The sequence below is a fragment of the Megalopta genalis genome, chromosome 6, assembly GCF_051020955.1.
Source record: "Megalopta genalis isolate 19385.01 chromosome 6, iyMegGena1_principal, whole genome shotgun sequence".
Lineage (NCBI taxonomy): Eukaryota > Metazoa > Arthropoda > Insecta > Hymenoptera > Halictidae > Megalopta > Megalopta genalis.
Genome location: NC_135018.1, coordinates 5,506,759 through 5,520,884, shown reverse-complemented (window position 1 = coordinate 5,520,884; position 14,126 = coordinate 5,506,759). Strand labels below are relative to the sequence as shown.

Genomic DNA, 14,126 nt, shown 5'->3' with positions numbered 1-14,126 from the left:
ACCAATTACGCACTTTTTAGACTTTTGCCTGCGGCGACCAGAAGGTTGTACGGTGTATTGACGAGGTCGTATTCCCGGCCTTGGACGACCGTCGTTTTCTCTCTCCAAAATTTACAAGTGATCACATCGTCCTTGATGGAGCTCGACTCCAGTTGAACGGCTCCTTCCTGCTGCAAGCGAAATCGGAAAATAGAGCAAGGTCGGCGCCGGTGTTTCTTACAAAACCGCGGCACCACGCAATCGTTCCCATGAAGGATTGATCGGTAACAATGTTACGCGTGAGCGAAAGTCGCGGAGCCGTCACCGCAGAAATCATTCAATCGGGATCGTATTAAGTTCACCGGGCTCGCATGCTCGCGTCATGTTGCTCTCAATATCAAGGCAGAAGCCTTCCCTTCCCTTTCTATACGTGCCGCAAAAAAAAAGAACGATGCTCTTATTACCACTCTTTAATCCGCGGCGATCGAACCTTAATCTCACCAGCACCCTTTTCGCGATTTATCCTTGTCATAATCTTTGAAATTTTCACCCACTACGATTTTTGGTATTTTGTCTAAAATTTTTATTCGACACAACATTTGGCCCTTTCGTTGATTACAGTTTCCGAAATTGATATTCGCTACATTTTTGGTGCTTCTATAGACTACAATTTTTCATATTTTCAATAACCACTATTTTTGCTATTTTTTATGGCTTCCCGATTTTTTCGTATTTCCATTGACTTCAATTGTTGGTATTTCCGCAATATCTCCGATGAAAACTGTACAACGTAAATCAACGTTCTCTGTGCAGTTTCGTTCATAGAAATTGGAGAATTGATATCAGGTAGCCAGCCAAATTGTATCAGTTTCTGTGAGTCACAATTTAAAAGAAACAATATAGTAGAATATAATTTAACTCTTAGAATATCAATGTCATCTAATTAACTTTATTACCATTACTTGTCTAACAAATAAATTTGCAAGCAAATAATTTAATGTTTAAATGAGACAAGATCGGAAATATCTGCAATGCTTTGAATTTTTCACGTGTCGAGAAACAAATTAGTTAGGCAAATACAGTTCAAGGTTTGCAAATTCGTTGCCACGACGTTAAGACAATACAAAAGCTCCGACATGATCAGCAAACTTAATGCCAGCAGCGGCAACGTTGACACGTATCAAATTATCGTTTATTCGCCACGAGCCTGACGATTGCAGGTAGAATTCTACATTGTAATTCTATGTACACACAGTTCAGAAGTGCACACAAAATTAAGACTACAGTGGTGGAAAGAGGATTCTGCAAACATGACAGCATTTGGAACGAAATTGCGTTTAAGGAGGCATTCTCCTGTGAACGTTCGAAAGTTTGACAATTTTCATGAATTTTTTCTTAACGCGATGATACGTCTAGCATTACATTTTTATATGTAATTTATTTCTTTACTTTTTCGTCACATGTAAAAATTGTTTACAGAGATTTAATTAATTGCTTTTTATCTTTGGTCTCACTCTCAATAAATATGAGTTTAACATTATTTTTACCGATGTTTTGCATTATACAATTTACTAAATGAATTTTGTGATGACTATAGCAAAAGTTGAGAAGTGCTTACATACAAAACATAGAACATAGGAAATAATTTTGATTAAAAATTATTGAAAGGTGTTCTTTAACCTCTTTAGTAAAAATAGTGTTAAATAGAAATTATTAAAAGGTGTCTTTTGACACCTCCGATATAAATAGTGTTAAAAATCGGAAAAACACAGTTCGATAAAGATAGTGTAAAATAAAAAGAAACGATCAAGAAGATTCATATTCGGAACTTTTATCATTGTCGTCTGTACCAAAATAAATAATTGACCTGGAAAATTGAAGAACAAAATGCTTAAATTGCGAATACAGAAATTTCATGATTTTCTAGGTAATTTTTCAATAACAAAAAACATAAAAATATAATTTTAGTACCAGTAGCGTGTGAACTAGCTTGTAAAAATATCTCAACAATCAGTTGCGTAGTTCCGAGAAAAACGTGTCTAAAATTTTATATCGAATAAATAATTGGTAGACGAGCGAAGCATCGCTCTCTTATATTCATCATTATTTAGTTATTTTAATGAATTCAAGCATGCTGGGAAAACATTTTCAAGATTACTCTGAGAAATACAGTAAGAGAAACCAATTTCTTTTACCCGCCGGAAGAGAATCCGCCCATTAATATTCATTGGCCAACCGTGCTATTGAATAAAATCCCGCTAATGTATATTTCGTCGTTTCTGTTGCCATTTCTGGTCGCCGTGCACACCGTCGATATTGTTAGAAATTTATACCCCATTTGAAAAGCAACGAGCAGCGAAGAGCCGCCGCGTTAATGTCCCTATGAAAAATCGAATAAAATTCTCTGCGATCCAGAAACATCCCATACCACTTACCGAACTGTGCAGTGCTATAATTTTTTCATATTTTTCATATTTCTCATATTTTTCATATTTTTCATATTTTTTATATTTTTCTTATACCAAACTAATTTTCGTCGATAATTTGTATCAGATAACTGCATACAGAGTGTCTCAGCTAAAGACTGCCACCTAAATATGTCTATTATTTTTGGAGATATTGAACAACTTTATTAACAAAAGTTCTTGAGATCAAGATAATCTATAATATGACAGGAATCATTTTTTTGCAGCTGGAGAATATTCAGAGATTTCGAGGTCACCTTCACTTTTTGAATTAGCATCATATATCTTTTATACATCATTGATGCAGCTCAACATTTTCTATAAAAAAAAGTATTGACCTATGTACGTCGAAAAATTATTGATACCGACCCAATCAAATTTTAATCGTCGCCAAATTACTTAATTTACGAAAATTAGATTAAATAAATTGCTGTTGCAGCAGGAACTACGGAAAGAATAATCGACAAGAAAAATCTTCAAAAATATGTTTTGAAAAATTAATGAATAACGATAGGATTTGTTAGAATTATCGATTAAAAAACTATAATAATCTCATCCGTAATCCATAAAGTTATTTAGATTACTACAATGCAAGAAGTTGTTTTGAAATTATTATTTAAAAGAAAATTATCAAGCTTCTCTTATCGTTAGATACAATTCAGGCATTGAAAAGACTATTTTAATAATAGGCTTCCGGTGAATAAAGTATTAAAATGACAATTTTGAACCCTCGACGACGTTCGAGGGTTAAAGAAGATATTTTGGCGGTCACGCTTAAGAGAGACACCTGTATTAATCATTGAACAGTAGTGAAATCAAAAAATATATTTTGCAATCATCGAAAAGATGGACAAACAGATACTGCAAATTTTGTTATTTTCAGAGAAAAATCCGTCATTCGAATCAGACATATCGAAATCTCTCGACGTGAGAATATCGTGAACCGCATTTCGCGAAATTCGGGGTAACTTTAAAGCGCTCGAATTGCCGATCGAGTTTCTATCGACGGCCGTCGAAACCTAGAACGGTGCGCGCTGTTTTGACGGATCGTTATACGCTATCGCGTAACGTAACCAACTAACAATGTTGCGAACGCTGCAAGTATTCTGTGGTACGAACCATGGGCTGCCGCATGTTCTGCTTGCCAGAGTTCCAAGACATGTGTAATGCAATTTCTCCGCCTTCGTTCGCGCACTCAACCACGCTGTCGTCGCCCTGCGTCAGACAGAATGGATTTAATAATCGGTGGCTTTCCTGTTATGGAAATCACGGGCGTTACTCCGTCGCGAAACGCTCTAATCCCATAAGTTCAATTAGTGTGATCGTTGCGAACGCTCGCGAGGCGACCACGTTGAGCAAGTGTCTCGGTAGCGAACGGTGATCCGATTGTAATTACCACGTCCGAACCTGCAGGACAGTGAACTTTAATATTTTCGTCGAGTTCGCGAAAAAGTTGACATCTTTCATTTTTATCACAGTTTTCAAGCAATCGTGATATCGGAAATGTTTCTTTAGGATATTGATGTCAGAGTTGGGCAAAATTTTAGTCGAATGACGAGCAAAAGATACAGATTAACAAATCAAATTTTATTCGACACTATCGAATAAATATTCAATCGAATAAAAATTTATTCAAATTGATTTGTTTTTTTTCAGAGTTTATCGATTTATTTATTCCATATCAATTTTAGAATAAAGAATAAAGAATTTTTCAAATTATTCGAATAAAGAATTTTTCGTATTATTCGAGTACAGAATTTTTCGAATTTTTCGAATCATGTATTCGAGTAACGAATTATTCGAATAAATGGATAGAATATTTTTTCACGAATAATGAATGATTCGAGTAAAATATTCGACTAAAAGGAATTCATTCGAATAATTAATAAATATTTATACAAAACAATCCGAATAATGCCGAACTCTGATTGATTTTCATTGATTCTCTTTACATCGTAAAATTGCATGATAAAATAAATTGTAAGTAAACAATGTGAAAATGTTTTGATGGATTCAATATCTTGGTATGTAGTGTACACGATGCATCGAGAATTTTTTTATTTATATTTTTATTCACTGTTGATTACGCCAAATTATCATTTACTGTGCCAACGTAATTACTTCCAACTCGATGGACCAATAATTGATGTGAACTCGAGTAAATTTTACTTTTTACGAAATAATCACATTTGAATTTTCAATCTGGGTTAGAGATCACACTAATTGTAAGTCGGAATGAAAAAGAATGATAATTTCTATCGGATCTAATGAATTCGGACTTAAATAGTTCCGAGGTTGTTTACAGAGTGACGACGACTAATGAATGCTCGAGTTTTGAATTTCTTCAAGGCGACGAATTATGGGTTATCGAAAGGACAAAATTACCATTTTACTGTCGTCGGACAAGCCAACAGCGACATATTTACTGTCACGTGCTTGGAGTTCGAAAAGATATCTCTCGCCGCGAACCAGCACCGTAACCATCGCCAAGCAATTCTTGGTGGCCACGCATCCTGCCGGAGTGCCAAAACAGTTCTTCGTGTTGCCGCATCCGGTGTACATGGAGTCCTCCACTTCCTTTGTCTGAAATGCAAACGAACATCCCGATTACATCTCCGACAGAACATTTTCCGCCGATCATTCCTTATCTCTACAATCTTGACAATTTTTCATTTCGTAGATGGACGGTACCGAAGCCAATCATCATAAGTGCAGTTTTCTGTAAAAATGAGTTACGCCAGTGCAAACACACACTTATCATAGGATCATTCGGTCGATAAATCAATAATAGCCGACTTCTTCAGAAATGGGTACAAAAAGAATTATCTTTTCTAAACATACATCGACATTTTTCTTTTGTTACTCTTCTGGCTACGTTCATTTCTATGTCATCTTGTAATTAAAATTGTACTTTGCATTATTAGTGAAATTGTTAATTTTCACAGTTAACTTGCAAAATCTTTATTTATCTGAATTTTAATACTAATCTGATAATATTATTTAGGGGGAATTGCGTTTTTCTAAAAATACGTTGACATTTTTCTTTTGCTTTTCCTCTGGTTACGGTCACTTGTATGTCATCCTATAATAAAAATTTTGCTTTGCAGTATTGGTGGAATTGTTATTTTTTGATATAATAAATGATATAATAAATGATCTACGTTCTTTTGATGTGATATCGTTCATCCGCAACAGCGTAGATGAAGATCGCTGAAATTGAGGACAGTAAAGTGACCAAACCAATTGTGTGTAGAATGAAGTTTACTGTGTCGACTCGACTAGAACACATGGTTGGTCACAAATTAATTCGGTTAATGATTAACGATTCTATTGAACGTGAAATCGTGTTCGTAATTAATGATTACAATTGCTAAGTAGTTGAAGTAATTGCGATTGACCCTACAATTGCGGGAACCGGGTCTATTTCGACCCAGAGTATTTAAATCGCCTGTTAAATTCTTGGCGAAATCGTTAACGATCATTCCCAACATTATCGATAAAGAAACAACGTTGTCATCTGTCATTCGTTATTAGTACTTACAACGATTCAATTTCAGTTAATTGTAATACTCATTTCAATAATACAGGAAGCACACGTTCATTCTTACCTAATAAAATACCTAATTGATTACGTATAGCTGCCCTGCAAATTAATTTCAATCCTATATTAGAGCATAATTATTCAACGTTGCATCACTAAACTAAATAAATAGCTGCTACACAAAAGAAACACTAGAAATAATAATGAATCTACATTAAATACCATCGAACATAGAATTAAAAAAATTAATCATTGTAGCTGAGAATGATCCTAAGCGCCACCAGTCGTTAATAAATGACTGAAATAAGCAAAAAAGAAATGTAATCATTGCTCGCGTGTGCAGTAAATAAAGTACAGTAAATTCTTCCTAATTGACGATCAGATTGTGCACAAAAATGAACAATTTGGGAAGAGGAGATACGATTATTCGAGCGTTGCAGTTCGTTTTTATAATTGTTGACAATCGGTAACTATAAAAACGAGTCCCAACGCTCGAGTAATCGTATCTCCTCTTTCCAAATTGTCCATTTTTGTGCACAATCTGGGCATCGATTAGGGAGAATTTATTGTAATCATTAATCATTTCATGACGAATTGTTTTGATTACGAGTAATTAAAAGATTTGGTGTTACGGTAGACATCATTAATCATTCTTTCGATAACGAGTAATCAAAAGACTCGGTATTATGGTACACATCGTTAATCATTACTAATTCATTTTATTACGAGTAATTAAATGCTTCGATATCATATAGTACACGTTAATAATTCTTTCGATGTGATATTGATTAATTAAAAGCCTTGGTATTACGGTACATATATTAATTCAATCACTGATTCACAATTACGGATTACTAATCAATGACTACGGATTACAAATAGAATCACATTTACTGATTTATATACGATAATATTTATATTGATTTATATGGTTTCGATTAAACTCTAGGGCACTAAAAGCAGCTATTTTATATTAATTTATAAAAGTAACAATTAAACGTTTATTCTGATTTTCAACGAGCGTTATTGTAATATTTACCGTGAGTAACATATTGAATAAATAACACATAAATGTATCTTCACAATCGGAATAATCGTAAATAAAAAGAATTAGTGACCCGTCATTTTGACGGACTCCGTAAACCTAGTGTTAACGATTACGATCACCACAGTTACTTTCGGTAATCAATTACAAAACTGATCGAAAAATTGCCGGTCTCTTCCACTGGAACTGTCTCGAATAAAATAGCTGTTCCAGACACTGACAGATGAGACGAAACAAATTATCGAGATGTGTGAATGACTCTGTATCGTCTCGCGATGACGCGGCAACGACGACACTGCCCTGGGTGAACGTTTCACCTGTGCTTACGGTTGGATACCGTTCGCGCCGGTGCCGGATCGACGTGCACGATGAATGAAAAGATACGGGTCGACGCCTTTTTTTGCGTATCGTCCTCATTAACCGGTCCACTTTCGAAACAAGATCAGCGTGAGAAAAGGCGCCGCGCGAATCTACCCCCTCTTTCTCACTTGGAAACTTTATTGAGGAGTTTCCAGAGTAGGTCTGAACTACTCCATTAAACCGCTCGACGCTGCTTATACAGACGTGTACACACCCTCGCACACCTATACACGTGAGCACACCTGTATGGTACACACACATGCACACACGTGTACACACGTTGAATGGTACACATGCACACGGTCGGACGGTTACACGTGAACGTGTACAGATCGCGGAATCGGATTTCTTCGGGCCGGAAATATCTTGATATTTTGGATGAAAATAAATCTTTCGGAAGACTCGTGAAACTTTCCAGCGGCTGATTTATGTCCGACAATAAATGTAACACGGTGAATGATGATGTATCCCGCTGCCAACTCTTTCCATTAAGACGGATCGACTGCCAAATTGATTCCCGGGAATTTATTCGCAGGCCCCCGGCTGCTTTTTCTTCCGCGGAGTTGTTCTTGCTGCGGAAAACTCGCTATCGCATCGCTTCAACTGTGTTTGCGGACTTCTAGAAAGGCTTTGCCGGAAGGCTTTTTAATACTGCAACTATGTACAGAGCCGCAAACGCAACCAACGTCTACTGTTTTATAATATAACAATAAAAACATTGGTTGTATTTAAACTTCACACGGGTTCCGTTATGATACGTATTTAAATATTAAATTCCATAGAAAGATTTCTCACAGAAACATTTTCAAGATATCAGGAACTGTGTAAAAGAACAAATCAGAAACCAGCCATTTTGACTGGTTTGGTAGTTCTTTAATGACTGGGCTGTGCCTAACAGTGTATTACATTAATCCATGTTATTGTATTAATCCATATTGTTATATTAATTTTCATACTGTTATATTATTTCATATTGTTATATTAATCCACATAGCTTCTTGGATTTTGGATATAAATATTGTCACTACAATATTTTAATAAATGCTCATTACGCTACGCGTAAAAAAACAGCGGGATTATAATTGTTCACATTTTCCGCGATTTTTAATCACGCTTTCATGGCAACATATTTTTTATAATTATGAAAAGTTCGAAACAGGGGTCGTTAGTTGCAGTAATTATTTTCTGCCATGTTCTTAACAAATGATTCATGTGTATAATTGACGAGGTTGGAATTGAAAAGTTCATCGAATGCAATCTTTACAGCCTTCATACAATGTTTTCAAGAAGCCTGAAATTTTGTCGAACATTATTTTGTGATAATTCACATTTATTTTGCTCGAAACTTTCTTCATAGTGAAGCTATACTAGCGATTTCAATCATGCACGCTTACGTAAACCTTTTCTGGTACTCTAAAAAATTATGAATGAAATAGAAATTTATAAAAGAAATTATAAATTCCACATGAATAAAAATCTACGGCGATTTACGGAATTAAAATTACAATTAATCTAACTTTATTAAAATATTTTTAGATGACTGAATTCACTGTACATTCCACCTATTGCTCACCAACCATAACTTTCTATTCAAACTATCGATACCAACTTTCCCTAACAGAATTCAACTTATCAGTACAATCTAATATGATTCCCGCCTCGGATTCTAAAAGAGCCTAACAAACAGAAGCATTAGAAATTATGAAGACACTGCTTGCAATGAAATAAATAGGATAAATAAATAGAATATAGATCAAACAATAAGCCTACGTTTCGCTTAATAAAAATAATTTCAATTTAGTTCCATTTCCATTTCAATATGTGCTAGCATAATCAATCGCTTGCCCATGGAAGCCGATGACTTGATCTATAATATGATGGAAAGTTCAACCCTTGTCGACCTATTACTATTATTCCCTTAGTAGTTTTTAATAATACTTAACAAAATATCACGAAACTGTGCCGAATCCCAGTTCTTTGTACATCTGTATATCAATTAACGTTTCGTCAAAAAAAAAAATATGGTTAACCCTTTCAGTGCTGACTAACAAATATAGTAGAAAAATATCTAGTTTTCACATTATTTTTATAGCTTTATAATGAATTTAAAAAAGTGTGTTTTAGTCACTGTGCAGTAAACTGATCCGTTTAACAAAAATGCAAATTATTTACTGCAATTAAAAAACTTATGGCTTTTTTGAAAGATGTTCGAGTACTTTTTGCCAGAGGTTGCATGTGCATGTCGTTCAAACCATATTATTATTTGTATAGTCCTCACGCGGCAAGAAAGCACCTTCCTGTTTACATTACCCCTCTTACTAGCTGCGGCAGTAGGGCAGCTAATAAGAGGGGGGGGGGGTGCCATTCGTTTCATAATTGAGGTTTCCTTATTTTTTAGCGAAATGTTAAGTGGTGTCACCTAGCTGTCAATAGCTGCATTAGCTTTTGATTAGAAGTCACAGTAGCGCGATTTTGTTCTCGGTATTATTTCTACAGATCTCTTGGAGTGTCGCGCACCCCACGCACCGCTTTATGTAACTTTAACACGTTGACTGCCACGTCACCCGTATTCGGGTGACAGCAAAAGTTCTCATCAGGCCACGTCACTCGTAATTCGGGTGACGCTGATTTGACTACTTACAAAGGATTTCCGAAAATATTTCGACAAATATTCTACAGGGGGTAATGAAACTATTGAATTCTTATAAAAATGGTTTATTAAAAAAATTATTCGCAGTGTATAACATTAAAACATTCTCTGCAAAGTTGAGGTTGATCAGGACAGCTTGGACAAAAAGTTGTTTGTTTTTTCAAATATGCTCGTGCCTCTGATCGGTCCATTTCGTATCTTTTATTTGAACTGTAGCTTCCTCAGTATCATCAACATTTCTTTCTTCTTCCATGACCAATTCTCGTAAAATCTCGTCAATAGTATCTTCATAACATTCATTATCACTAAGATTATATTTATCAGTATCCAAATCAGAATTTGACGATGTAATTTTATTTATGCTTCTCCTTCCGGGCAATCCGATCTCTTTTCATCATTGAAAAAAAATAAGGGCAGAGATTTTAAGTTATACCATTCGGTACTCGGCAAAGATTCCAACTGTTCATGCAGGAACAGAAACAGATATGAATTAACAGCGCACGCTTCCTATAGCGGCACGGCTGGCCTGTAGGAGATTTTGTTGTAAATACGCGTGGCAGTCAACGTGTTAACTGACATGCCCGATCCAGGGACAAATTTTTCATAAATATCACGAATGAAATAAAGTAAATGGCTCTCGTCCGTGCCGCTTACGTTCCAAACACTTGAATGGTTAATATTAGCAAAGCAGTGCCGCGGATTCGATTAGGCGAGCTATCTACACTCCCTGAATGGTTGATCACAGCCACGAAGAGCCAGAGAGAGGCCCGTTTGTCTCGACAGGAAGAGACCGGCACGATGGCCAGCCTTCAACTTAGACACACTTCGCGAAACAGAGTAATTACAGTGCCATCGCCTGTTACCAGTCGTTACTCCATGTTGTACACGTCCCCACGGTTTTACGCTTTTTATTTACATTCGACGCGGCAGGCAGTGTCGTTTTGTATGGGCTTGGGTAATTGCGCCCGTAATTGCAGACCGTTGTTGCGCAAAGATGCACGAGGTTTTTCTATTAATTATGCCGAGTGACTGGGAAAACAACGTCGCGGATCCAATCTGTTAATATCACGTTGAAACCTTGCCTGATTGTCGGGAAAAAATTAATTACCGCCTGGCGGACGGATATAGGGAATCGTACGTTGCTGTTACGATTCAATTAATCGCCGATTGGCTGGAAGAAAAAAACAACCTGCGAACTCGAAACGAACTGGTAAGCTACTGTTTGGTTTGATTCACTCGGTTATGTTTACCCTCACATTTCGAGAGTCAGACGAACGAATTAATCTGGCGCGTTCTTTCATTCTTTCGTCAACGTCTAACGTCTTTTACTTTCACAATTTTTAACGGTATTTTGAAAATATCTACTCTTTGAACACAGCTACACGATGATCTTCTAATAAAATTCTAGTTTAAAAAAATATACTACAGTTTAAGTTTCTAATTATAACCTATCATAATTCAAAAAAATTTATAATAAAAATTCATTACAATTAAATTTGATATTAAAAGTGTATTATAACTGATTCGCCCTCATTCAAAATCAATTCATTTAAATTTCTATTAGAAATCTATTATAATTGAAAATTTCTGGTTAAATTTCATAAATATTGAAAATACACTAAAATTTAAATTTTTATAAAAAATCTATCATAATTCACAGTCCCTAGTTAACCTCCAATTCACGATTATTTAGACTTCAGTGATGCGTTTTTGGAGAATTATTCGATAAATTAATTTCGTACGACATATATTTTACCAAAAATCTAAATCAGAGTATACTTGTTACTTTTATAAAGTAATGTATGTCAGTCACGTTTAATGCTTCGTCCATCTAGTGTTCAAATAATCGGTTGTCCATAAATAGCTTCACTTTTCACATTGTCATCTTGTAAAATAAACTAATTTGCAGTAATAGCCAATTACGAGCAATCAAGCTGAATTATACCTACTTGAATCTCATGTTCTTTCGAAGAAATAAACCGTGCATCTCATGAAAGCTGACGATCATTAAGTTCTCAGATGAACGTCAAATCAGAAAGTTAATTACTCAATACAATCTTCGAGCATCATTTTCGTAGTTATTACGTTACTGAATCAAATAAATTACGGAAAGGGCCAACTACAAAGCAGTCGTTTGCAAAACGCTTAAGATAATAAGCCCTACACCCAATATGCTTTTATATCTAAAGAAAAAATTATTTTATATTAATTATATTATTATAATTTATACCTAAAAAAAATTATATCCGGACGACGGACAAGAGACAAGGATTTACAAATAAAATTTTATTCGCCATTATTAAAGAAATATCCAATTGAATGAAAATTTATCTACATAACAATATATTATATATATATATATATATATATATATATATATATATATATATATATATATATTTATCTGAACGAGATTTTATTCGAATAAAAATTCATTCGAATAAGAAGTTAATTCTTATTCAAATAAAAAATCATTCGGATAAGAATTTATTTGTAAAAGAGTTAATTCGGAAGATGACACGATAATACGAATAAATAGATAAAATAATTTGTAACGAATAATGGATAATTGTTATTCGAGTAAAATATTCGACTAGATTCGTTCGAATTGTTTTAGACAAATATTTACTCGATAGCGATCGAAAGTGAAACAGTGTGATAGATCCACGCATGAATAAAACATTGTCAAAACCACTCCTTCGCCATAACACCAAACAAATTAGACAGTGCACACTTGTAATCTGCGAAGCTGGGTTCACCGCAGCGAAAGTCTTCGCGCCTCGGAACCCACAAAAACGTATACATACATATCCTGAACGAAGCGCGACACCGTCAACCATAAATTTGCCACAGAAAAATAGCCCCGTCGACGTCCCACGCCATAAACAATCGAAGCAGCGAACGTGTGAAGCAATACCGTAGAAAATATTGTTGCCGGCATCGATCTGCATTCTGAATTAAACATGACCGCGGCTCCTGCGCATTATGCTCGTAATTGAGACCGTTGAAACCGAGATTTCTCGGAGCCCGCAACAAAAGGAAACGCAGGGCGAGCGGGTTGGCAAAAAAGGCGAAGGGGGAATTCCCGGAATGATTTTTCGCGTAATTATTGCGGCGTTCCATCAGCGGAAATAGATGGTGAAATTGAATATGGGGGTGCTGGTTCATTTACGAGTCGAAAGTATGCTCGCGCTTTAACGAATGCCGCCGGCCGTAGCCGCGGCCCGATTTATTATGCATGTATTACGGCGTGCGCACGCGATGCAGTTACCTATGTACGTAGAAACGTATCGTTCCGACCGGCACATGAGATACACTCTCGATTTTATGGTTTATATGTATACTTTCGCCGTTCACTTTCGTATCGGATGATCCGTCTGCGCTCATGATTTTTCTGGCCGCGGTAAGGCGTCATCGGTACCGTTCGCGCGGCTCGAGCCTCCCAGGATTTTATCTTCGTTCGAGCACAATGCTATTCGCGGGCCGAGCCGTCCCGGTTTCTCGTTTCTCCCACGGTCTTTCGTAATCGTTAACACCGCAGATCGTTCGCGGTCTATGCTAAAATCTTGCGATTCGCGGATATCGAAGATTTCGTTGAGCTAGGGAGGAATATTTACTCTGCAACGTATCGCAGTTTCCATTTTCTGTGCAGTAGTGACGCGCGCGATGTTCGGTCGATGGTTGGGCAGAGATTGTGCAGCAGATTGTGCTGCTTTGTAAAATAATTGGAAACGCGAGCTCGAGAAATGTGTTGAACAATTAATTTTCGGGCTTTACGATGTTAATGTCAGTTTCTGACAATGACATTGACGAAAATGTGCAAAAATGGCTATGAGAGAGAAGCGTATAGAGTGTTCATTTGAAAACTTGTGTTTTCAACCTGGAGGTTGTTGTATCCTACACAAATGAATTTGCTTTGGCGCGCGTTTTCGTGTATTATAAAAAATGCATGGCACTCCATTTAAAAAACTGAAAGTCGTCTTTCTAAAGTGAATTTCTAAAGAAAAATGCAGCCAAAAAAGATTAGATAGACGTAACTGTATTTTATATTATAGTAGTCGATCTGATACACCAACAACAAAAATT

The 14,126-nt window shown here is 35.9% G+C and overlaps 1 protein-coding gene across 1 annotated transcript in view; it reads right to left on the bottom strand.

Moving 5' to 3' along the window:
* Positions 1-14,126, bottom strand: part of LOC117223746 (putative ferric-chelate reductase 1 homolog) — a 57,309-nt gene that overhangs the window by 13,011 nt on the left and 30,172 nt on the right. The window contains exons 5-7 of the mRNA XM_033476220.2: positions 4,830-5,027; positions 3,564-3,659; positions 14-170 (exon numbers count right to left, since the gene is read on the bottom strand). Coding sequence (XP_033332111.1) covers positions 14-170; positions 3,564-3,659; positions 4,830-5,027 — 451 coding nt within the window. The remainder of the gene's footprint in view (positions 1-13; positions 171-3,563; positions 3,660-4,829; positions 5,028-14,126) is intronic.